Raw genomic sequence first — 22,716 nt, forward strand, 5'->3', positions numbered from 1 at the left:
GACTAACCAAAACTTTGAAGCTGCTTTGAAGGGGACTGTTTCTCGTCTTGTCCCTGCCTTTTCTCAACTTCCTCTTTAGTCTCTACCCACCATTAACGGGGATAGAGACACTATTGCCATGCACTACAGAATAAAAAAATAGACAATTTAACCAAGTGTCAGGGCTACATTGTAGAGATTACTTTAAAAAAAAACTTTTCAGTGCATTTAACAAAATTAATCTATATATAAGCATTATTAAATAAATTCCAAATATCCATACTTAGGGGTAAAAACTCCCATCAGCTATACAATGATCACATATCATTGCTGCCATATGCCTCACATCTATGCGTGATTACTTTCAAATGGGCAAATTTCTTTATTTTAGATTTTGTTTTATTTGTATGATGGAAACCTGCTCAGAAAACATTTTGCTCTTTTACCTGTGTTTTTTGTTTTCTTTTACAAGTATGTTAAGTGTATAATTCAGTTTGACTCGATGTGCTTAATTTTGTCAGTTGACAGTTTATTGAAAATAATAAACTATGCAAAATTTTCCTAAAACAATGCATAGACTCATACAGAAAATCCCTCTCACTCATCACCTATGACCCCCTAGTGTGTGGTGTATTTCTCTGCCTGTATTTTCTTGTTTTCTTCTTATATTCCTCTCAAACATTTGTGGGTGTGTACTCCCGCAGCGCTCAGGTGAGGTTGGGGCTTTATAAAAAGGAAGCAACCAGGTGCCAGACAGTAAGCGGCATGCATCCAAGAGGCATAGGGCCGAGCTGAAAAACACAAATATAGTGAGGCGTAATGCCAAACCAAAGTGAATCAGGGGTTGGTTTTTACTTTCACTGTTGCTGGTGAGCATGTTTACCAACAGTAACCAGTAAACCTGCATAATACACCTTTTAAGCAAAGGGGTGCGTTGGGCTTTTGACGTCGTGACATGAATGGAGAGGTGTACTTGTCTGCGGGCACATTGTGTAATGCTTGCATGTGTGCACAAAAGATCTGTAAAGGGCACAGACAGATGGGCAGAATTCCCTGCCTGTCATAGTGATGACTATCTAGTAAAGCTAAGATCATATAGAGGTTATATACAAATTATTCTCTGTTTTACAGTGATAGGATTTGTTTAATGTGGCACCTCAGGTGGGACTGATTTTAAGTACACTGCTGTGGCTTTCTAAACTTTATAGTATTTACTAAATTATCCCGTGTGGCTAACCCCACCCTGTAGCCACTAAAATATGCTATAAAAGGATTTGCAACCACTCTTAAAGTGAGTTGCTGTACATTAACATGAGCCATTTCTTTTTTCCCCCTCCCTCTCCACTTTCCTCTTTCCCTCTATCCTGCCCTCCTTTGTTCTCCACCTCTTACCTGCACCTAGTTGCGCTGAATGCAATGCATGTGAAGTGCTACCTGCACAACACTGAATGGGCTGACTAGGCATGTGAATGAGTGATTTGGCTGGGTGGCTGCCTGCTTGCCTAACTGCCGCCTGCAGTGTGTGTGTGTGTATGTGTGTGCGCACCAGTGTGTCTGCATCTCTGGGGGCTCCTGTGATGACGCACATAGTGACGGGGGGAATGCTAGGGGTGGAGACGGAGGGGGCGCTGGAGGAGGGAGGGGAGGCGCAGTCGACTTGCTAAGCTCTTTGTTTCTTCTGCACCTCGACTTGCCACGCCAGTGCTAGCACACTCCCTTCTTTCATTGGGGGATCACACTGCTGTGGGTACAGTAAGGTGCAGCTGAGCAGTACAGTACATCATGTGCACATGTGTATGTGTGTGTGCAGCTGTCTCTGGAGACATCATCTCCTATGCTGGAGCTTAAAAAGGTTGAAAAATCAGGCTGTTTTGATTTTTAGGTGCACATTTTGCACATATTTTAAATGCACAAAAATGCCCTCTCACAAGTGAACAAAAGGTAATCATGAAGATATAGTGTTGAAGTTGCTCAATAATTAATAACATGGGAGGACAGTATGCTTTGTCCTCTGTTTGTTTGTGTACACCCATGTGTATGTGTCAGTCCCAGTGCTTTGGTCAAGGCCATGTTACGTATGGAAATGTACTCAGTGTTCTGGGGAAGGTGTTAACATGTGTGCTGAACTCAAAGAGGCTCTTTGTCCATCCCTCTCACCCTGCTCCATTCAACCTACTCCCACTTCACCCTCCCCCCTTTTCTCTCCCCCTTTCTTGTTAGAGTTTAAACCCTGACCACATGTCCTCTCTCTGCGTGTGTGCGTGTGCGTGTGCGTGTGTGTGTGTGTGTGTGTGTTGTCTTGCAGACTACCTGACGTGTGGGTGAATGAAACAGAGCGATCTCAGCTGAAGACTAAAGTGGTGCACCTATCCCAGTTACCGCAGGACACTGCCATGCTGCTAGACCCAAACATCTATAGGTGAGTGTGTGTGTGTGTGTGATGATGCCAGTGACATCTTTGTGTACACACAGACGCACAAAAACACACTGCTGCTGATGCATTTTGTCTCAGCTAAACACATGTTGCCCATGTGTAAAGATTATCTAATCCTCAGTGGGATTCATTGTGTGTAAGTGCCGCAAGAAAGTGTTTGAAAGCATTTCCTCTGCCCTCCACACCTGTGTGTGTGTATGTGGATGTGTGGGGGGCTCTGTGTTTGTCTGTGTGCAGCATCCTTAACTCTTTGTTCCACCAGGTGGCACCAACTCCTGACTACAACAATTGGGTTAAAAAAGACAAGTGCAGAGAAAAAGTACTTTTTTGTGTGTGTGTGTGTGTGTGTGTGTGTGTGTGTGTGTGTGTGTGTGTGTGTGTGTGTGTGTGTGTGTGTGTGTGTGTGTGTGTGTGTGATCAGAGAAACCTAATCAAGGAGGTCACTGACACATGATGATTTATTTGAGGAAGTGATGCGGTCTAAGTAATACATTTCACTTAATAATAGAAATTATCACAGTTACAGATTTTAAACCAGGAAAAATAAACTTTGTTTCCATGAAAATGTAACTCCACGGCTTATATTTTCTCTTTCAAGTGCACCACGTTCCAGTAAACATTAACTGTGATATTATTTGGATTTTGTGCAGCTCTGCAAGACTGAGTTCACTCATCACTGAGATGAAAAAAACAAGGCTAGCTTTATGATGCACCATAAAAGGCTGAAAATGAATCCTGAAAGAGGAACAATGTGCCTAAAATAACAGAGTGGTCATCTTACCGGAGATATATGGCTCGCGAGTGTGCTGATCAGCACACAGGCTGGCTGATTTTAATTAGACCTGAAGGCTCAGTAACTGCAGGGGCTGCTGCTGGACTCTGGTTTCATAGTTGAATATAACCGTCAGCACTCAGCCAGTTTATGTCAAGGTTGTCCTAATGCATGAAATCCCCAAACAAATGAGGTGGTTGGTGCCTGTGGCTGTAAATATAGTAGGGTGTTTGAACCCCTCTGCATGTGAATGGGATGGCAGGATGAGACTGACGTAGCGGCAGTCGAGGATTATATTATTTCAACAGTGTTTCCATGTCGAGGCTCTCGCACTTTGTCACAAGTCCTACTGGACTGAAATCAGCTCACACACATGATCACGTTGTGTTTTTGCACAGTGGCCTCACAGACTTTCTCTGTCTTTTCAGAGCACTTCCTCAAAAGCGGCTGAAGCGCAGGTAAGCTGAAACAGTTACACATGCAACACATGCATATTTATGTTGGATAGAGATAAGAAATATATTTAAACGTCCAGTGTGTAAGATTTCGGGGCCTCGATTGGCAGAAACGGTATGTAATAAGTATGTTTTCATTAGTTATTAATCACCTGAAAATAATAATCATTGTGTTTTTATTACCTTGGAAGAGCTGTTTATATCTACATAGGGAGTGGGTCCTCTTCCACGGAGTCCGCCATGTTGTTTCTACAGTAGTCCAGAACAGACAAACCAAACACTGGCTCTAGATATGGCCTTTCGTGTTTTCATGACGGCCACCATAGTTCTTCTACAAGTTTGGCACCCAGGAGAAGTGTCAGATACCACTAAATCCTACACACTGGACCTTTAAAGATATATTTAGATACCAATTCTACACACACACAGTACCACAGTGTGTGTTTGGCTGAAACTTAGTCTGGTTGTACCTCACAGCCAACAATTAGAATTGTGTTGATCAGTTACAAGTGCACAAGTTATTTGACCTGATTGTTGATGCTGACTAAACTAAAAACTGGACAAACAGAACCTCACATATTGCTGTAGACAGGTCCTACTGCACAGTGTTGCAACCACATATACACACTGTGAGTATATAAGAATGTAAGTGTAATGCAGCTATTATATTTGAACTGTAGAAGTTAACTTTTTTTTTTTTTTTTCAAGAACACAAATGATGATTAAAAACTTCTGGAATATATTAAATCAAGGGATTTTGCCTCTTGGTTATTTTTCTTTCAATTATTTCCCTCAAAGTCAGTTTTGAGTTTAACTGTATTTTTAATAAGCGCAGCACTGGCATAGTTTGTAGCAGTAATGTTGTAGTCACGAATGCACAGAGAGGGTAGGCTGATGCATAAAAGATAGCCGCGTGACGCATTAATGTCACAACATCAGTATCTTTCATCAACATCCGTGCGCAGCTTTAGAAGTTCACAGCGATGTTGGTCTGTGTATGCAGACAACACAGAGCTCATTCTGCCTTATTCTTGCTTGTTAGCTCCCCCATGTCTATACTGTACATTTAAAATTTCCATATTCTTTGTGCTATAATGGAGATCAAACAATGCTGATGCCTCCATGGTATGGTAATGTTCGTGCATCTGCAGTATTACCCGTGGCTCTGGCTCTCCTGTGGTGAAACATCATCGTGGCTGATTACTTATCGCCCACAGTTTCACAGTTCCTGTGTACCGTGAAGCCAGTTAATTGGGAAGCGGGCCATTTTGGAGCCACGACCCTTGGCATTCCCTAGTCTCACTCAAACATGAGGTCACATTTGGCCGTTGTTCATTATTCCATTAATTGACCTCGGTAGTTCAGTGTAGCAAAAAGCTGTAAAATACACAGTGTAATGTGTCTGTGAAGGAAGTCAGCTTAATGTCTGAACATCCAGGATAAAGCCTATTTCTCATACTGTAATCTCTCTCATGACACACTGAGAACAACTCATTTTCTCTCTGTCTGTCTTTCTCTCCTGTCTTTGTGCTCAGCCTGTAAGGAGTCATCTGTGGACTTGATACTTGTGGGGAAATGCTTGTTCATGGGAGGTTTATCTATATGGGATGGGACACTCTTCATCTGTCTCTGCCGAACGGGGGGAGTGAAGTGGCGATAAAGGGAAGTGAAACTTGGCAATGCTGCAGTTTTTTCTCCCTCTTACTTTTGTATATCTGAACAACTGTTGTAGCCAAGTGTGGCGGAGAATGGGACTAACAGTTTTTAAAAAGTTAAATGAATGTTTTTATAACAAGCACCAAACTGAAAATATTAATACCCAATGGTGTAAAAAAAAAGACTGTTTTGTGTAACCTTGTCAGAAAATACAGCATATTTTATAACTGTTTTTGTGTAAAATATTTATGCAGATTTGTAACTTATTTTTATACCATGAAAATGCTGTTGTACTGTGGACTTTTGTGAAGGTTTTAATAGAACCGTATTTACTGTGATAATCTATGGTAACTGTCACTTGTAGGAATATTTGGAAATTTCTAGTTGTAAGTACGTTGAACATGACAGAAGTCTTAACAGATTATCTTATTTAAACTTACTGAATGCAGTACTTTTACTCATGTGTATGACAATGAAGTTTGAGGTTGTACCAGTCATGTCAGACATGACTTAATCTTGCCCAGTTTGTGGAGAGTACAGCATAGAAATGACTTTTCAGGACACACAAGTGTAAAGGCCCAGACACACCAAACCGACATCGAAGAACTAGCGGCGACGAAGGCCGACTGTTGCATCGCCTCATGTCACCTGTGTATCGGCCAAAAAGTTGCACTTGAACACACTGCAAAGACTGTGGCTGACAGCCAACTCGGACGTATGCTCTGCACCTGCAAGAGAGGAAATAATTCTCCATTCCAGCAGACGGTGGTCGTCTGTATTTGTCGTTCAAAAGAGGAAACCGGAAGACTGACAGGAGGATTCAAGATGCTAGTTAGCACATTAACAACACAACTTAATGTTAAAAGAACAAATTGTATTTAGCGTGTGCTAGCAGACAATAGCACAAACAATCATGGACTGTTTCTGCTTGATGACGAAAAAAATAATCTTAACTAATATAACAAGTTAGTTTCAACCTCATGGCCTCCTGACTGTAGCCATTTGCTTGCATTCCTCACTTCCGTTTCTCCTCTTGTGCACTGAGCTGAACTCCCAATCAGAGGGATTTCTCTCACCGATGGACTGTGCCGGTTCTGCAGCCGATTCAACAAGCTGAATTGGCTGAAAAAGAGCCAGCAAAGGCCTGCTTGTGCCAACGGTGCAGGACACACTGCAAAAACTAGGGCGACAGATGCTCACCGACGGCCCAACCAATGGCTGACCGTCGGCCTGGTGTGTCAGGACCGTAAATCACAACTTACCCGCACCTCCTCCTCCTCCTCCTCCAGTAACGTGAACTGTGTATATCATTATCGTAAATTTACATTACTGCTATTTAAGCACTTAAAAGTTATTGTTAAAAAAGATGTGTTTTCTACTGTATGTTGTCCCTGTTTGAAATGGAATACTCTGTTTGTAATAAAATGAGGGGAAACGGCAGATGTTGATGAATGCAACTTGCTTGTAAGGATGAGAATGCAAGGTGTTTGACTGGCAGAAAGGAGCAGTTCATCCATTGTGGTATGAATATGAGTTCCTTATGTGTGCGTTGGAGGGATTGGCTGGATTGTTTGGCGTCCATTAGCAGAACAGCTTTGGGAGCATGCTGTGGAGGAGCTAATGACTGGGCCAGCAGGGCAGAACCCCTGCTGGCCTCAGCTGTTAGTGAACATGCCTGCAGAGAAAACAGAGTTCAGAGAGAGGTCCTCTACAATATGGCTGTCCTGCTCTTCAATAGCTCATGCACTTATACACTTACACATACAAAATTCATGGGGAGTTAGGACTCCAGCATGTGATATAATGAGGCCTTCAGGTGTTGTTCCGTTCTTTTGTTTGGGAAAGCACTGAAAGTTTTCTGGAACCCTGTTGTTTTTGTGTGCTTTGTTTTACGTCTTTCTTGTATCTGCAATGGTCTGTGACAGTTCTTGGAACTGCTTCGTGGCAAATTGATAAGAGATGAGTCCAAGATATGCAGGCAACACATTCTGAAGTCATTACAGTGACGCTACCTGAAGAACAAACTTGCATTACAGTGAACTGTGAACCTTTTCATGTGTCAGCAGATATCTTTGTCTGTGTTCTTGCATCAAGAAAGAAAAAACAACAACTATTAAAGTCACTCTGACCAGTTTCTATTTTGCCGGCATTTGAATATTTGCACAACCACCCCCTCTCCTGTTTTTTTTTTTTTTGTCCGTGAAACCTTGAGCCAGCCTTAATATCTCATGCCTTTTGGATGCTGTTATCACTCACTGTGAAAACTTCAATACTCCCAACTGTAAGCAAAATAATGTGTCTGGGGAAAAAGCATAACCAATACATGAGCTGTAATGATAAGAAAAAAATTGTCCAGTCTCTATGCAAGTCCAGCACATGGAGCCCCTAAAGTCTGAAAAGGTAAAAAAAATTTTACCCTTAGAGATAGAAACTTTAATTTTTACGTACAAACAAGTCATGCAGCAGCACCATTAGGCCTGTGTGCGCTTTATAACCTTTTTACATATCGCCACATTTTAACCTTTTTATTCTAAGTTGGGTTGGAATGGTGGTGTAGTGGTTAGCATTGTCGCCTCACGGCAAGAGGGTCCCAGGATGGGGGGCACTACATGTGGAGTTTGCGTGTTCTCCCCATGTCAGCGTGGGTTTTCTCCAGGTACTCCAGCTTCCTCCCACAGTCCAAAGACATGCAGGTTAATTGGTGACTCTAAAATATCCCGTAGGTGTGAATGTGATGAATGGTTGTCTGTCTCTGTGTGTCAGCCCTGCGATAGTCTAGTGACCTGTCCAGGGTGTACCCTGCCTCCAGCACCGCTGCAACCCCCATTAGGATAAGTGGTTATGGAAATGAAGGAAAAATGAATGTATTCTTAAGTTGTTTTGGTCACTGCAAGTCCATTTAAATGGTTAAGTCAAACTTATTTCTGTCTTCCTACAGAATTGATTCAGTTATATGCAAAAGAAAGGAGCATTGAGATGCCTTTATTGTGACATATGCAGATTATTTTCATACTACAACCCATTCAGCAATTTAACTTCATGTTAGTTATTTTTTTTATGTGTGTAAATATTCTGTTTTATTCCATAACAATTGTTCAGAAACCATTTCAAGTAAAAGTTTATACTTAAAGTTACTGGTTTATCCTACTGCTTCAATTTGCCTTTAACACCCACTTATTTCTGCTTGCAGTTTGATAAGTAGAGTGTCAAACTTATCACATGATCACAGATTTAAAGCTATCAGTGAGCAGGAAGTTCTCAATGATAAGCATGTACTGTGAGTTTAGAGTGCGCACATTATTTACAATAATTCAGTTGCTCATGAGTCACAGTGCAAGACAGTTGAATAGACCTATCAGTTTCTTGTATCAGTGAGTAAATAACATTCCCACAGTTCTATGGACAACACTCGATTAATTAACTGCAGACCGTTTGGCTGTGACAAACTTGGAGTCGAGGTTACAAACAGGAAGCAGGCCAAATCTGCAGTGCTTTCTCCAATCATTATCAATATTACTCAGAAGGAAGACGGGGTACTTTCTGCATGTTTACAGTACACTCTGCTTGATGTGCCTCTGCCTTGATCTCCAGTTTATAGTTAAATGTACCTTTACCTGAGTGTTGGAGATAACGGTCGTAAAGATGTCTGCCTTCTCTCTTGCGGTGCTCAAAGTGCCAAAAATAAAAACTCAACAGCAATGTCTCTTTCCAGAAATCATGACCAGTTTACTCAAGGTAATCCACAGACCTTGTTGTGAGCAGTTTTTTGTAGGAACTTTTTTTTCTCCCAAACTACACCCACCAACTGTATCACCGTGCAAAAGGAAGCTTGCTAAACAATAATGGCGTCCTTCTCAGCTGAGTTGTAATGTTAGCTAGCTCCGTGGTACAGTAGCAGTAGATGCACGCTTCCCTGTGCTTGGTGATATGGATGGCGGGTGTAGTTCAGTAGAAAGAAAAAAGTTCTGACAAGAAACTGCTCACTGCTCAGGTGAATTGAATTATCTTGAGCAACCAGGTCATGATTTCTGGAAAGAGACATCCATCTATCCATCAGTTTCATCTCTCATTCCATCATCTGAAGCTGGGCCGCGGGGGCAGCAGGCCGAGAAAAGCATTTCAGACGTCCCTCTCCCCAGCAACGCTTTCCAGTTCCTCCTGGAGGACCCAAAGGCATTTTCAGGCCAGGCGAGGAATGTAATCCCTCCAGCTTGTTCTCAGTCTCCCCTGGTTCTTCCTACCAGTGGGACATGCTCCGAACACCTCCAATGGGAGGCGCCTAGGAGGCATCCTGATCAGATGCCCAAACCACCTCAGCTGACCCCTTTCGACGCGAGAGTAGCGGCTCTACTCTGAGCTCCCTGTGCCTCTGGATGTCCGAGCTCCTTGCCCTATCTCTTAGGCTGAGCCCAGCCACCCCACGGAGGAAATTCATTTCAGGCGCTTGTGTCCGTGATCCCATTCTTTGGATCACTACCCAGTGGTCATGACCACAGGTTAGGGTTGGGACGGAGATGGAACAGTAAATAAAAAGCTTTGCCTTCCAGCTCAGCTCCTGCTTCACCACGACAGTTCAGTGCAGCACCCGCATCACTGCAGACGCTGCCAAACTGCCGATCCATCTCACGCTCCATTCGTGAACAAGACCCCAAGATACTTGAACTCCCTTGTTGGGGCAGTAACTCGCTCCCAGTTTTTCAAATGTATTTTTTATTTATTTTTTTTGGTGCTTTGAGCACCACAAGCCAAGTGTCATCCAGTTCCATTATATTAAAGAGAAAGCAGACATCTCTACAGCTGATATTTCAAACACTCTGCAACTCACACCAAAACAATTCAGATTTATAAACAGCACTACATGTAAGAGGAAAAATATGTATTTTTAATTTGGGGGTGAACCGCCCCTTTAAGTCTAGCAAAGTGCTTCATTGTTTTGCTTTTGTTACTTTGTAAATAACTGCTTCTGCGCTCACTTATTTTTATTATGAATTCCTTGAATGTGCCCTGACATCAATGACTAACTAGACATTTATTTCATTTTTGTTTTTTGTATTATTATTTTAACCCACCATAATCTCGACCTGCTAAACTTGAGTTTGATAAATATTATTGTAAACCACTCACTTTCAAGGTTTGATAATCCTCGTGTTGGGTTGAGTATCCATGTTCCTTAAATGTCTTCATTTCTCTTAAGCACATCATATTTCCAGCACTTCCTGCAGGATGTTTTGAATGAAACAATAGCACGTTGTTAAGGAGGTTCATCCGAACCTTCAGAAGTGACATCAGTTGGAGCGAACAGAATGATTGATAGAAAGCTGGCAGGCAGATTTAGAAAGCGGACAGCAGCTCTGCCTGCAGAACCTAATCCTTCCTCAGCCTGTCTGTGAAGGAAACGCTGGGATCCTACCCTGAAGTGACTGTTCACTCAACCCATGAGATGAGTTTCCCTCCTTCAGCTCCTCTTCCTCCAAGGATGATGCCAATCCCTTCGCCTCTATCTCCACTGGAAAATCCCAGATAAACATTTTTTTGTTGTCTTGGATTAATCACAGCATGTTAGCAGATGTGAATTTCTTGACGTCACTGTATTTAATATTGATCTAAGTTACACCAGTAATGGAAGCACATTATGCACTGTGACATGTGAACCTCATTAAGCCGGGCCATTAGTCATGTGTGACACTGTCTGTAAGTGTTGTCTGTTGGTTCTGCGGTCCAACTGCTCAAACCTGGACGTCTTCCATCAGCTGCAGCTCTTCTTACACTTGGTCTAGAATCATCCATCTGAGTTTCTCATTGTGCACAAAATCTTCCCTTTCCTTTGGCTACATGCAGTGCTGTCTCAGTAAAGAAGGAAAGCATTACATCAAGAACAAAAGCGATGAGCTGCTGCTCTAAATCCTGGACTGGAATTGTTTTTCCTCACTGTTTCAGATATTTCACAGAAAGAAATGCTAGGAAATGAGATGTTCACCAGTAAACCTGAAGAGTTCAGTGAGGAGTATTATGTTAAAGCCTCATTAATTATTGTGGCATGCTAAGGCTATTAATAACATTTTAAGTTAGGAGTTAGGAACAGTGGTTATAAGATTTAATGATTTCTTCCTGTCTCTTTATACTATAAAATTTCACTTCATACTGATGTCATGATACCAGAATTTTAAACTTTGTACTTAATACAATAGTAGTATTTGAAAAAAACCTTTTGAAAAAACCTCTTTTGATCCCACACCAAAAAGAAAAAAGTTCTAGGCACACAAAATAGAGTTGTTTTGTTTTGTTCTTTTTTGTTATTGCTTGAGCGTTTGGTTGTGTGTGCCTGTGTGAGTATGTTTATCTGTCAGTCCGCAGCTAATCTAGCAGACTACCGGACCAATCATCCTAACATTTGTGTGCACATTTAGGATCTCTCACAGTTGGTGGATTCACAGTTGTTGAAAAACTGACTCTAATTGACTGTTTTATACCATCATTGACAGCTGATTCTTCACTCCTCCTAACAGGGGGACATGTTTTATAGAAATCAGCTCAGCTAAAAACAACAAGCCTTAAATAGCCTGTTGCAGACCACGTTTGACCTTTGTCGTAGCTCAAAAACTGACATCCATAGATGAAGAGTTTGGTCCTATCTCGACTTTTGGTGTCTTTGCCAACTTCTTACCTGTAACGGAGGGACAATTCCACCAGATACTGCCGCACCCAGTTTTGTTCCGTCTTCCGCACAGCGTCATACCACACCGGAAGCATTTAAGAAGTAGAACGTTTTGCTTGTCTTATTTTTTAGACTTCAAGAGTCAATTGATTTGGTAATTTTTCCTTGATATTTGTGCTTCTACCTGAAGTAAGTAAGCATGCTGTGTATACAATGGTTTCTTTTATTGTCTGTTTTAATTGTTTATTTTAATTGTTTATTGTTGTGATTTCCTACTTTGTTGTGCTGTAGCCTACAGACAACGTTAATACTTTTAAAATTCCAACAATGAAAGACGAGTCAAAAGATTTGTGGCTGTGTTTTAATCATTTAAAATGCATTAATCTTCACAATTATATTGTATCAACCCTTTTTCATGAAGTGCATGTTAGCAGGAAAACTTGATCTGCTCTGTATAATGTGCCACGGTTCCGTCAAAAACAGAAAAGGTGTGTATGTTTTATGAGACATTTATAGCTGCAGACACATTCCATTTGTAGTGTACACAACACGCCCCTACAATCTACACTCACCACTAGTACAAGACAAACCCAACTATGCAGTGGTTATCTGAACCCTGCTGCAAGGCACTACTTAAATGAACAAATAGGTCAAACGCAGCAATAATCCACTTTATAAGTCATTATACATGACGATGTGATTCACTTAATAAGTGGCGAGATGTGACCTATCCCATTACCCTTACCCTACCCTTAACCACCTCTTGTAACCTAATATTTGATAGCTAGCTTATCACTAACTTCAAATTTTTGTCAAGAGGTTCCACTTACAGGCCAGGGAGCAAAGGGGGCTGATGGTGGACTGACATGTAGGTAGGTGGGTGAGTTATGTAGCTGGTTAGGCAGTCATGAAGCTGCTGCAGCTATACTTTCTCGGTTTTTATTAAGTTCTGTGACTTCTGAAATGTGCTGTAGTGCATCTGCTGTAATTACAAGAATTGTCTAAAGTGGCTGCGATCTAATAGAGATTGCGTCGTTTTAAATGCATAGTTTCGAAGAAGTGCAATGCTTTTGACAACTGTACTTCATTTCATACAACTAGTTCAACAAGAAATAATCACAAACTTGAAATAATCAACATCTCACTTTGGAAATAGTAAATGTAAAAACAACAGAGTCAGAGAAATCATATTTACATGACATTGGCAGTTTCATAAGCACCAGCACGACAATAGACCATATAAGGAATTCAATCAGGGACCTGGAACAAAAAAACACAGGTTGCGTGTCTGCGGAAAAGAGGATGGGGGATATCAGGTGCACGAGTATTAATAAACTGCCTAATTCTTCCTTTGTAGATGTCGTTTTAATTGGGTCTCTATCATGTTTCTGATTCGTCTGCTACAGTAAGAAGCCCTAATGGTCTTTTTATTGAGTGGACTCTATCTCAGTGTTTTTCTTTCAAGTCTATTTGAGATGCTGCAAATCTTGTGTTGTGACATAACTGTCCATCCATAGCTTTATCTCCCTGTATTATTCATTCTGATGGCTTATTCATTTGTTTAAGCATTGTGCACAAATATATTTTGACAGCTTTGAACCTTTCCATTAGTGCAGACTGCATGGAGAAACGGTCAATAATCTGTCCTTAAGTGGCCCTGACTGTTGACCCCTCCTGTCAACACAGGGACCTGATCCTGTCTAAACATCTTCCAGCTGGGGAAGCCAGTTAATCCTTCGTGGTGGTCTCAGGCTCTCTAGCCACCAGGTTACAGTGCAGGGTATCCTTTCCTCTCAGTTTATCTCAGATTTTGTGGAGCTCAGGAATTTTTCTTTCTTCATCTTGGAGCACTTTGACCAAATAAAGGTGGAGGAGCCGTTTCTGCAGTGTTTGGTAACAAGAACAGTCTGATTCTGAATCTCAGTGTAATAATCAAATGAACATATTGTGCCATGGCTTGAGGGCAGGGGTCATCCGAGCAGGAACTTTTGTTCAGTAGGGTAAAACAAAAAAGATGGATGTGTATTCGCGTCTTAATGTTTTGTGCTGAGAGTTTGATGAGGAAATTGATGCCACCCTCATGTTTGTGTATTAAGTACGGAGCTGGAGCCAGGAGGCCGTTAGCTTAGCTTAACATAAAGACTGGAAACGGGGGGGAAACAGCAAGCAAGTCTCTCTCCAAATGTTTAAATCCCCCAACCAGCATCTCTAAAGCCCATTGTGTCTCCTTTATATACAAACAGGAATGTAAGAACAGCAGTTTAGGAGGAGTTATGTTTGTCTGTTGAGATAAAGTTAGACCATGTAACTCTTTAATGTCCCAAATTGTTGTTTTTACATGTGTTTATACGCAGATTAAGTGAAAGAGAGATACATTGTGCCTATAGCTTTACAGATGTTGATAGTTTCCCCCTCCCAGTCTTAATGCTAAGCTAGGCTAATCACCTTTCTGGCTCAAGTTTTAAACATAATGCACAGATATGAGAGTGGTTTCAATCTTCTTATTTAACTCTCAGAAAGAACATGAATATGCATATTTCCCAAAATGTCAAACTGTGCGTTCCAGTACCCATATTACCATAGTATGCCAGGAAAAGATTTAGAATGTCCCAATACAGTATGCCAAAATTACCAGGATGTTCTACTACATCCGGTCCGATTTTGCAGTATGCAAGCCAGCATGCTTTTCTGTCTATTCTGACCCACAATCCTCTGCACAGCGGACGATACGTCACATCGAATGAGCCGATGACAGCCTGTGGAATAGTAATAATTGGAATATTAATTAATTAAGTGAATAAAACAACCATAAATATTACAAACAACAAATGATGTAACTAAAAAAATAACAGTGACAGAGAGGTGCCGATGTCACCAATATAAAATGTTAGAATCTACAGTCTGTGCAGTTATAACTTAAAGGTTAAACTACATACACTGCAAAGTAACAACAGCATATCTCTTTGGGTTGATCTCCGTCTGTGGCGTATTTATCTCTAAGGTATCAGATATAAAAGCAAGAGGGTCAAAGTTCAGGGTGTAATGTTATGAGAAAGTAGTATGTCCTGATTGTGTGCATAATGCATGTAACAGTACGCACGCTTTAAGGGCAGCTGCAGTACATACTAAAAGTAAAAAGAAAAGGTATGTGATTCGGAACGCAAAGTATTCCTTTAAAGCTGGAGAGCAGAACTTTTGTCTCCCCCTTTTGGCAGTCAGAGTACTTAAACAAACACAGTCGACGCCTGCTTATGACGTATGCCTGCAGGTGAGGTTGCTGCATTTCCCCTGCCCTCAGAAGCATAGGGGACCTTTAATCCCTCCTCTGAACCCTGAGTTTCTTTTATTCGGACCATCAACTCCAGAAACTTTCAGGATATTTTCCACTAGGTTTCACCATACTTCTCGCTGCTGCTCCGTTGCTATAGTCCCTTCCTGCCCCCCTTAAGCCTGGCTGGTTGACCTGAAACGCCTCACTTCCGGTGCCCCTGTGCGGAAGAGTTGCCACAAGACACCAGACACCACAACTGTGGTACAGGTTCATTTATACGTAAGTCAAAAGGCTGCAAGTCCTGCACTCCAACTTTAATGTATCATGCCTGTCCTTGTATAGACTTCCCCACAGAGGCACACGGTTGCTTCATAAGTACAACCGGTCCAATGGACTCGGTTGACATCATGCAAATATCCCAGCATGACCCTCTGATGTGGCAAAGTCAGTGTGTAGAGGTTATGTAAGTCGTCATTACGGTTGAACTGCGAGCAAAGGGAAGGCCTGCATTAATGAGTTAATGTCAAGCTCTGTCTTTGTGCTCGCTGAAAACTCATTCACTGCAGTTGCAACATTCAGGCTGTGCTACAGTGTCGGATGGCCCTTTGGCCATTTACCCAGCATCACGCTTCCTCTCCACTCTCCCATCAGGCTATGCAGCTTAACAATAGTACCAGCTTTTATTTATAGATGATAGTATTTCATCAGATTCTCAGTGTGTCATCAGCACCAGAGGATAAACAGCAACAGTGGGGAGTTGGAGAGACACAGTATATATGATTGGGGCATTATGTCTCCTATTTCAGCCCAAAATAATGTTCTGTGTTTGGATTTGCTGTGAAACACTGTTCATATATCATGCAGCGTCTGTTTTTTCATGTTTGTTTTCTGGTTCTGTGGGAATAAGGGAGGATCTGGTGGGATTAGATTGTGCACAGAGATAAAACTGTACGACCTCCAGCTGGTGATCATCATTTGACAAATAATCACCAATATAAACAGAAACCAATTATGCTCTGCTTCCAGACCAGCATTAATTTATGTTTCTGACCTCTGCGTATGATTTATGCTGCTGGTATTTATTTGTTCTCATTTATTTATCTGTAAATCAGGGTTTTCCAGTTGTGTGCTGCGTGCAGTGACGTGAGATTTAATTTACATCCTCTAGATTTATTTCAGTTTACAACAGGCGATACACAATTTAGCGAAAGAATTAGAGTGTAGATGGATTTTCGAAGGCTGTGCGGCTTCATTCCTGATTCAGTATCGGCACATTTGATTCCAGGCTTCGGCTCTGACGCTGTGTCTTAATCATGACAGGTCAACGTGCTGATTCATGAGGGTCGAGGGAAGCGGACAGGGTGATAGTGATTGCAGTATGCTGCGCGCTGATGACAGATGCAGAAATAAATGGTTAGGGCTGTTTTCTGTGTTCTGAACTCAGGCTCTCGGGAGAACCAATTAGTGAAGGCACATTAGCCATGCCTAGCATCAGCTTCTCCTCTACCTCATGTGAAACAGAATAAGTCTCAATCCTTTAGGTATTGTGCCATAACATATTTCCCATGCATATATCTGTGGAGGATGGATGTGTGTGTGACTGAGGTCGCCATATGGGAATAATGTCATGCTTCTTGTCCGCCTTTTAACCAATTCCCTCACGTCACATTGCCCGGGATCATCCTCATCCTCAGAAAGAATATAAACTACTTTCTCTATGACAAAGAGGACACATGAGGGGGAGATGGTGCAACACTGTACTATTGTGCAAGATAATGTCAAAAGAAATTACTCACAAGACATCAAGTTCTGCACTAATCATTGCCAGAGCAGTATGGCTGACGCTCATCAGCATTATCTCGTCATCATTGGCATCTCCCCCATCGCCCCGATACAGGTATGTATCAGTGCAGTATTTGGGCCTTGCTGGTTGTGTTGAGTTTCCTCTTCTATCTGAGCTGCATTTTCCTCTCATGATTAAAAACATTTATCCTTAAAATATGATTGGCCCGCTACTGCTCCTCTCGCAGCCTCCCATTTTCCAGGCTTCAGCGATTTGTCAGAGTAGCTGCCCAGCATTCTGTGTGGTCTCTTTCTCTCTGTCTCTTTCTATGTTTATCTTTATCTCTCACCCTCTTTCCATCCTCTCCTCCCTTCATTATCTTCTTACGATATCAAGCGTTAGGCCCTGACAACTACATCTCGATTTCTCTACGTCCTCCTCGTCGCTGAGTTAGATGAAAGTCCATCAATCCCTTATGGATTTGGCAGGACTGTGAACAGGAAACAGAATATGATGTCTGGGATTTACATAGTGTGTTATTTGCTCAGTTATTGTAGGCCAACATGTTTCTTTGGTTACACAGCAGCATGCTGTGTAACCATCGCAGCGACTGTTGACACTATGCTGTCATGTACACAATAAACAAAGCAGAAGATTTGCTGCCAGGATTTTGCATTAGGTCATGTCATGAATCTCTCAGAATGTGCAGCAATACAGCTCTCATAGGAGTAGTTTTTTTGAAGCGAAATATCTCTGAACTAGTCATTGAATTATCTGTAAAGAAGATGATGGCAGTGCAATCCTAGAGATGACAGATACAACTTTTGTCTACATTCATAGGCACATAGGATGTTATATTTTCAGGCAGAAATTAGATAAAAGATCTGCACACTGTACTGATGACTCAGTAAACTGAATGCAGTGGAGCAACAATGGAGCATCTTCGTTTTGTCAAGTCACAGAGCAGAACAGGCTATATATACATACACATATGCATATACACCAACACACTCATTAGTCAGGTGGTTGCAATCAGCATGATTAGTAATCAATCTGCTCCCAGACAAAACTAATCAGAACAGCACAAGACAACACTAGAGGTTGGAAAATGCCTCTATAAAAGGACTACAACCAAAAATAGACACAAAAGATTGCATGAAAAACATATTGAATCTACATGCCTGTACTGGAAGGTTCAAAGCTTCATTCATAACATTGACATTTGCATTCTAATCAAGATTTAAAATGCTGCACTTTTTTTTTTTTGCATGTATATTCTTTCAGTATAAAGCTGGTATTTCTGCACAGTTGCAGGTAAAGATCAGGCCACACTAATATGATTAGTATCAAACCATTTGTAGAATTAGATTTCAGTGGTGGCTGTATTGGAATGTCTCTGACTCTAGCGATCCAAACGTTTCCATTAACTCCAGAGCGCTGCAAAGTCTGACAGTTTTATCGAACCAAATAATTCTACTTCAAATCATATTTGTTGGCATTTAGACAAAGAACATTTTAACTGCAGTCAAAATACTTGTTTGCACCTGTATGAACGGAACAGTCAAACATAAATCTAACAGCACCATCAATTACATTTATTCTAATCTCTCAAAACAGATTCTGCAATTTACATTGTAGAATCTGTTGGCTGCCCTGTGTGAAAGTGTGAATGTTGTTATTTATAGCCTACTGGATTGCACTGGGGAGGGGGCATGTGTTATTTGTTGTTATGCTTACTGTACTGTTTGTCTGTGTTTTTATTGTATGCAGCGCATATGAGTCCAAGACAAATTTCCCTATGGGACAAAAAAAGTATACTGTGTCGTATCGTATCATGTCGTATCGTATCGTGTCGTGTCGTATCGTATTTTATATGATTTTTTATGAATCATTTCATTCAAATTGCAGAGTCTTTTAAATTATTTTTTATTTTATTTAGGATGTGATGTCATTCGATACAGCCCTAGAATCTATTACATCAAAATTAATAGAGGAATTATCATAGAGGATTACATAAAAAGACAATTATAGTAAAAAGGGAAAAAAGCGAAATATAATGACAACATTAAGTCACTAATTAATAAATGAATAAATAAAAAGTGAAAAGACAAGCCCCAAATGAGCAATGGGCCAAAATTATGACCTACATCGTAGGAATTTCTATATAAAAACACATTCACAGTGGAGATAAATCAGAGAAATAGTCACAATCTTAAAATCAGTAAAAGAAGAACAAGTCCTGTTAATTACACTCGGCTTGTCACAGTCACATCTCGTGCAAATGAAACTGTTGAGCAGAGCTTGTTAGATCCGGCTGACTTGCAAGGTTAGTGTTTAGCTGCCTGTTCAGGTCAGATTACTTTATGCAGTGGTGACCAGTTTCTCACACACACACACACACACACACACACACACACACACACACACACACACACACACACACACACACACACACACAGAAGGAATGTGCATGTCACGCTAACTCTGGCATGGATGCTACCTCTTTCATGTAAAGGCCAGCCCACCTCTCTGAATGGGCTCCCTTACGCCAGCTGCATTGCCTGATATGGAAATAACTAGTGACTGTAAAACTGTTGGTGTGTGAGAGTGTGAGAGGATGCTTGTGTCTTGTTAAACCATCAAACCACCCGCATGTTAAAAAAAAGAAGAAGAAAAAAGTCTTGTCTGTGCAGCATTTTAAGAGGTAAGATCATGAAGCCATAAACAACACAAGAGCACTTCTGTTGCCACGTAGTCCACCGGTATATCTTTCCCAGAATGGCTGGGAGGGTTTCGTACTTGTCAGAATTAGCAGTGTTTGCACACAGGTAATAGCTAACTCAACCATTAGCCTCTGATCTTTCTTGCTAGAAGTGACCACTTGACAGCTGTATCCTCCAGATAACATCACGAGGCTCAGCTCGTCTCATATTAAAGATGTTTCCTTGAACACAACATCAAAAGAGATCTAATCTCTGATGACAAAGCTGTAAATTCTGAGCTCTATTTTACTCTGCTCCTGGCTGACACATTGCTGACACAAGCCCAAGATGGAGCTTTTAATGGTCTGTCTCGACTGTTAAATGTTGCTTTTCCTTTCTAAATCTGTTTTCCAGGACTATATGTCATGTTTGTTAGTTGTTATTGGTCCCACTTGTGTGGTAAATCACAGTTGGCGAAACAATGGTTCAGCGTGCGGACTGAAAAATGGAGGCTTGTATAAATACCTGAGCAGGATTAATGTTGGCTATCTGTCAGTTTTGTTTTGGTCAGTGCATATTCGTCCGAAGGCAGCGACCAATCAGATTGCAGATTCCAGCTCAAAATATAAATATTGACATCATGTTTGCTCTCTTAATGGATCCCAATGGAGAACGCCACAAATGAGCATTTAATGGAATACTTGTACTGAGAAAGGATACCAGGTCTGCACTCTCTCAGCGTCATGTCATTGTTGGCCAGATGATCTAACCTTAGCCTCGCGATGAGATACATGACATCCGCACATAGCAGCAGTGGCTAAAGGCATGATGACAAGCTGCCTCCTGCTCTCAAAGAGACTGAAGGAGGACATTGATGATAAGGGCTGAGCACAGAAGCGCTGCGATGCGTCTTTGTGCTGCAGTTGGCGACAACACGTGGAGAGGGGCCTTTGCAGCCTCCTGCCTCTCAGGGCTCCTTTGGCCTGTGTATAATTGATGAGTGGAGTGAATAAGAGATGAGTTTGTGACTGTCAGCCAGCCTGATGGGGATGGACAGAGCTCAAGTTTGGCTCTCCTCATCTGGCTGATGATGACAATGATGGTGATGATGATGCCCGTGTTTCTTCCTCAACACTGTCCTGGACTGTGCCCAGGCCGTGCATCACTGCTATCGTCACCGCTACCTCTTCTGGATGGCAACACAAAGACAGAGGGACGTGCCAGAAAAGAGGAGGCAAGGAGAGGAGAAAGAGGCGAGAGGCGGGGTTGGTGTGTGTGGGGGAGACGAGGAGAGCAAGAATGGAAGTTGGATAAAAGGAGGGCAGAGGAAAGGGGTGGGGGAGGGGACGACTGAAGCAGCTAGAGAGTGGAGAAAATCACTTAAAAGAAATGATGACATGCAGATCAGAGTTAGAGGGGGATTTGATTGCAGTAGTGGCCTAAAAACTAACCAGGCGAAATTGTTCTCACCTACATTTTTTCATTCATAACCAATCACTTCCCATTTATCTCTGAGGAAATAGAGACACTTTGGGTAGAGAGATATCCACGGGGTCTTGTAGGTAGGACATGTTGGGACAGGAGCGTGCTGCCGTGGTATGAATATATATCACTGGGGTCATCCCTAAATCATTTTCAATCTGTGTTCCCTTTTTAATAACCATCCTGCCATTCTGAGACGACAATTTACATATCATTGTGTTCCTTCAGAAAGGGATTACCAACAGAAATTGGACTTGTTACAGATTTGATGGAAAGAAGCGTTCTCCAAATGGCTCATAAAAGAATGCATTTTCTCTCTGCCTGACATGAATGCTGATGCAGAGTTGTCATTGTAGAGTCCAGATGTACAAAGTTGCCACAAGGGAGTTTCAGGACAAAACTGTAAAGGCGTGACCAGGGGTGAAAGATAATGGATTATTTTGAGAATACACATATTAAAAAAATATATCTTCATATAGATGCTAACTTTTTAACAGAAATAATGTTGCAAATTCAAGGTCAAAATTCATGATTCAACCCAGTCGTCAGAATAAATGTGTTTTTGCAAACCAAGGATATGTTACATTTTTGCAGTGTTGTGGTACGTTGAAACTTCTTTGTTTCAACAATGCTGTGGTTAACTTGTGGTTAGGTTTAGGCACAAAAACCACTGGACTATGCTTAGGAAAAGATCGTGTTTTAGCTTAAAATACCCAGTTTTGGTGGCAAAATCTCACTGGAAACATTGCAATATAGAAGAACAGCCTCTTTTCATGGCACTATTCCGGCTGGAAACACAGCAATATCTATTGCTTTTCTTGGCACTTGGAAATACAGTAATGTCTAGGAAAACACAACTGCTTTTTGGTGCTCTATCTTGACTAGAAACAAATAGCTATCTCTAAAAAACCCAACCACTTCATGTAGCACTATCACCCCAGGAAAACACTGTTAAAACAACCATCCATCCATCAATTTTCAACTGCTTATCCGAAGTCGGCAGCAGGCTGAGCAAAGCACCCTCCAACGATAGGCGCTCAGGAGGCATCCTGATCAGATGCCTGAACCACCTCAACTGAGCCCTGTTGATGCGAAGGAGCAGCGGCTCTACTCCGAGCTCCCTCCAGATGTCCGAGCTCCTTACCCTATCTCTAAGGCTGAGCCCAGCCACCCTGTGGGCCCAGCACCTGCAGGGACAGGCATCAGGGCCGGGTGCGTTGTGTCAGGGCAGGGGCAGGCACTTGCAGGGGTGTGTTGACCCTTGGTGTCGCAGATTGTCTCTGGGGACATTGAACAACCAAACAAAGAAAAAAAGCTTTTTGTGGCACAATCCCAGTTGGAAATACAGCCATGTCTTGTTTAAAGGGCCAATGTGTAATATTTGGCATGGTTTATTGTCAAATCTGAATCTGAATCTGAATATTCTACTCATTAATATGTTTATACAAGTGTATAATCGCTATAAAATAAAATTCGTTTGGTTTTCGTAGCCTTATAATTATGCTTTTATATATATATATATATAGC

At 41.6% G+C, this 22,716-nt stretch overlaps 1 protein-coding gene across 2 annotated transcripts in view; it reads left to right on the plus strand.

Annotated features, from left to right (window-relative positions):
• Window positions 1–6,736, plus strand: part of LOC126407452 (zinc finger protein AEBP2-like) — a 32,660-nt gene extending 25,924 nt beyond the window's left edge. The window contains exons 7-9 of one of the 2 annotated variants that reach the window (XM_050072338.1): window positions 2,285–2,398; window positions 3,614–3,643; window positions 5,176–6,736. In XM_050072338.1, the coding sequence (XP_049928295.1) occupies window positions 2,285–2,398; window positions 3,614–3,643; window positions 5,176–5,182 (151 nt within the window). In that variant the 3' untranslated portion in view covers window positions 5,183–6,736. Of the gene's footprint in view, window positions 1–2,284; window positions 2,399–3,613; window positions 3,644–5,175 lie in introns of those variants that run through there. The other variant, XR_007571793.1, reaches the window with a different exon arrangement.
• The last annotated feature ends 15,980 nt before the right edge of the window (window positions 6,737–22,716 follow it).

The sequence above is a fragment of the Epinephelus moara genome, chromosome 20, assembly GCF_006386435.1.
Source record: "Epinephelus moara isolate mb chromosome 20, YSFRI_EMoa_1.0, whole genome shotgun sequence".
In the NCBI taxonomy this organism is placed as follows: Eukaryota; Metazoa; Chordata; class Actinopteri; order Perciformes; family Serranidae; genus Epinephelus; species Epinephelus moara.